The 3,470-nt window shown below is 34.6% G+C and overlaps 1 protein-coding gene across 1 annotated transcript; it reads right to left on the bottom strand.

Annotated features, from left to right (window-relative positions):
- Positions 1–285: 285 nt before the first annotated feature.
- LOC121249453 (protein FAR-RED ELONGATED HYPOCOTYL 3-like) lies at positions 286–2,449 on the bottom strand. Its single transcript, XM_041148163.1, has 4 exons — positions 2,393–2,449; positions 1,406–1,534; positions 506–1,201; positions 286–378 (listed from the first exon to the last, which is right to left on the bottom strand). Exons 1-4 carry the CDS (start codon positions 2,447–2,449, stop codon positions 286–288), a joined length of 975 nt encoding a protein of 324 aa, XP_041004097.1.
- Positions 2,450–3,470: the final 1,021 nt, after the last annotated feature.

The following is a 3,470-nucleotide window of genomic DNA, read 5'->3' as shown; positions in this document are numbered from 1 at the left end:
TTTCTACGCAGCTAAATAACAAAAAAATAGATAAAAGTAACAGGAATACACAAAATATTTTTTTAAATACAAATAAAATAGAATATAATTTAAATATGAAGAGTTTGTAAACCTGAATAGGAACACTCTCTTGAGTCCCAACCAATATTTTGCCAAACAAATTCTTGCGTGTGTTAACAACTTCAATATCTCCTCCATGTGGTTACGAATAAAAAATAAAACCATATTACGTTTAAAAAACAACATAAGGCAATATAGAAAAACAATTAAGGATTAATTATATGTCTACGTTTTTCCTTTTGCGTAGCCTTTCTCATCTTGGGTTTGCACGCTTTCTCCATTATGGAAGCTCTCCTCAGATATGTGGTCTGCATTTACCTCTCACAACAAGGGGAACAACAAGAGGATTATGTACTTTGTTCGAACTCATACATGTAGCTGTATCTATTGTTGGAATTGCAACGTTGGAACAAGTTTGGATTGGTGAATTGTTGGTGAGATAGACCTTGTTCATTGCATGCAACTTGTCAATCATATCCTCATGATGTTCATCATGTGAAGCTGCATTACTTGCGATGTCACCACATATCTTCATTATACATGAATATCTACTCATGTCTGGCTTCGCATCAGCTATGTCATAACTACTACTTATTAGGGTGTACTTTCTTTTTATGTCCTTTCTCCATCGGTCCAATATATACTTCTCGGACAGCATACGAACTCGATTAATCTTTAGAGTGCCAAATACATGTCTACACAATATACCTCTCATCTCAAACAATCTGCATGGACATTTCACCTCACACTCAGCCTCATTAAAGTACACAAAATGGGTAACCTCTTTGATGAAATCATCAACATGTATTTTATCTTCTACATAGTACGTTGCAATTACACCATTATTTTGTTGTAGAATTGGAAGACAACCAACAATCCCCATTACTTCTTGTTGAACTTCTCTAAATTTAGAGTTTGTGTACAACTCCTGAAATATCTTCTCGAATGGAGAGACAGTTACTACTGGGATTCTAAAGTTGAATGACTGGAAGTTCACCCCATTTTCATTCTCAATCTTCTTCCTCAATGCATTATTGAACTGATAAAAAAACTCTTTTAAGTTCATCATCTGTGTCCCAGACTCATCGTCATCTTTGGATTCAACGGTATCAAGAATAGTGGACGTAGACAAACTTTCAACCTACATAGAGTTAGGTGTGGCACTCAGTATCTCTTCAACATTGCTTGAACTTAAGAAGTGTAAACCAATCAACGAGTTAACTGATAGGTGAAATTGGGGCATTATATTTTTTTGCAGTTTACACCCACAAAACACATCCATGTTTTAAATTGATTAGAAAAATTGTGAAAGTTAAGGGAATAACTTAAGGAACAAACTTATCACCTGAGTAGTCCATGTAGATGAATTGGCATCACGACAAGGGACAAATAGTGGTAACCATACATGTGGCATTGGTGGATGGCAACCATGCATATAGTTTGAGAAACCATCATAAAATGGTATTGGTAGCTCCTAAAATGGAAACCAATAATGATTATGAAATAAAGATGTAGTAATATAAATATAGACATTATTAGAACAATCAAATGAACTTGATAAATACTTGGGTTGTAGGAATTGTTGATGGATCTACAGTATGAGGTGTTATAGGAGATGTGTGATCCTTCCCTTTCTCTATCTATCTAGAGAATAGTTATTATTTTATAATATTAAAAATCATTTTATAACATTAAAAATCATTTTATAACATGGTATTGGGTTTGCACACTCTAAGCAGTAGATCGAATTTCAAAAAGAAAAATCTCACTAGGCACCAATCAGCCAGGGGACCCCAAGACCATGCAAATCTCGCAACATAGATGCAAATGAAAAGCACCATGACAATGGTATACTATTTTGGGTAACTAATAGTGTTTTCTATTTCAAGATGGCAAGGAAATCTTCTATTTCAAAAAAATTTCTCCCCAATAGCAAGGGCCCTCCAACAATGTTTTCTATTTCAAAAAAATCTCTCCCCACCATAACATAAATTGATCAACATTCTAAAGATTAAACAACAAATTTATGAAAATCGACTTTCATAAAAATGAGGGAAATGAACCTATTTACCACAGTTGATGATGAAGACTAGTAGAGATGAAGTGTTCAAAACAGCTAGAGATAACGTCGACGATGACCTGTGAGGTGCGACGATGAAATGTTGGCATCGAACGTGTTAGCGCGGGATGGAGAACGAGAACTGCTTCTTTCCCTCGTGTGTTTCTTTTTCATGTATTTTTTTATGTTTTTTTCAAATTTTATTTTGTTTTTTATTTTTTTAAAACAAGCTAACATGGCATCCTCCCCAACATCCTGCACAAAGTAATCTACCTGTAGTGGTTCTGAAATCCAATTGTTTCCTCCAAAGGTATAGGACAAAATGTCCATGTTTGGTTGGCTTGTAGTGCCTCATATTCAGCTTGCATGACAGCTTGCCACTCTTTGAACTTATTAGATGTTTCAGAGTAAGAAGATGGTTCAATAGGAACAGTGGAGGTAGGCAGTGCACACAAGGGATGTTTCAGGGTGTAATAAACCTGATAATCTGGGAATTGTTTGGGACAATAGAAACCTGATTTGGCTCGAGTAGTCATAGGGTGAAGAGACTGTATTTGGGGTTGTAAAACTTGTGAAAAAAAGGAAGACTCATTATGAGATTCAGAATATATAATGGAGGGAATATTAGGTTCAGCTTGTGCATATGGTTGTGATACATACTTATACAGTTCATACTCATTAGAAGATGTAGGAGAGCAATGAGTAGTAATATTAGTGATAGGAAGAATGTGAATGTTTATCTGAACTTCACCTCGAGTATGATGAGAGATGTTGTCCTCTAGAGTAGTAGTAGTTGCATAGGGTCTTAGTTAAGAGGGAAGCAATTTCTTTCCTAGAAATTGCAATTCATTAAACACTACATGATTGCTCAAATAAACTCTAATGGATTGAGAGACATCAATATCATTTGTGATTTGAGCTATACCTAAGAAAGATGTATTATTTTTACTTGAACATTAGTTTGTATTTTGTATATAATTTGAGGATGGGATAACAAACACATCCAAAGGTTCTAAGAGTGGTATAGTAAGGAATTCTTTGAATTAAGACTTCATAGGGGAATATATATTCAACATAGGAGTAGGTAATTATTTATCAGTTAAAATGGTTGTGTTGAAAGTTTTAACCCATAATTTATTAGGTAGTAAGGATTTAACAAGGAGTGTGAGTCCTATTTCTGCCACATGCTTGTGTTTTTTTTTTTTTTTTTTGCCATTCCATTTTGTTATGGAGTGTGTAGACATGACATTTTGTGCATTATGTCATTGGTGGATAGATATTTGGTGATCTGATTGGAGAGGTATTCTCCTCCATCAGATTGCAGGCATTTAGTCTTTGCTAAGAATTGATT

This window comes from Juglans microcarpa x Juglans regia, chromosome 2D (genome assembly GCF_004785595.1).
Source record: "Juglans microcarpa x Juglans regia isolate MS1-56 chromosome 2D, Jm3101_v1.0, whole genome shotgun sequence".
Classification (NCBI taxonomy): domain Eukaryota; kingdom Viridiplantae; phylum Streptophyta; class Magnoliopsida; order Fagales; family Juglandaceae; genus Juglans; species Juglans microcarpa x Juglans regia.
The sequence above is the reverse complement of the archived record's forward strand: the minus strand, read 5'-3'. Positions and strand labels throughout refer to the sequence as shown.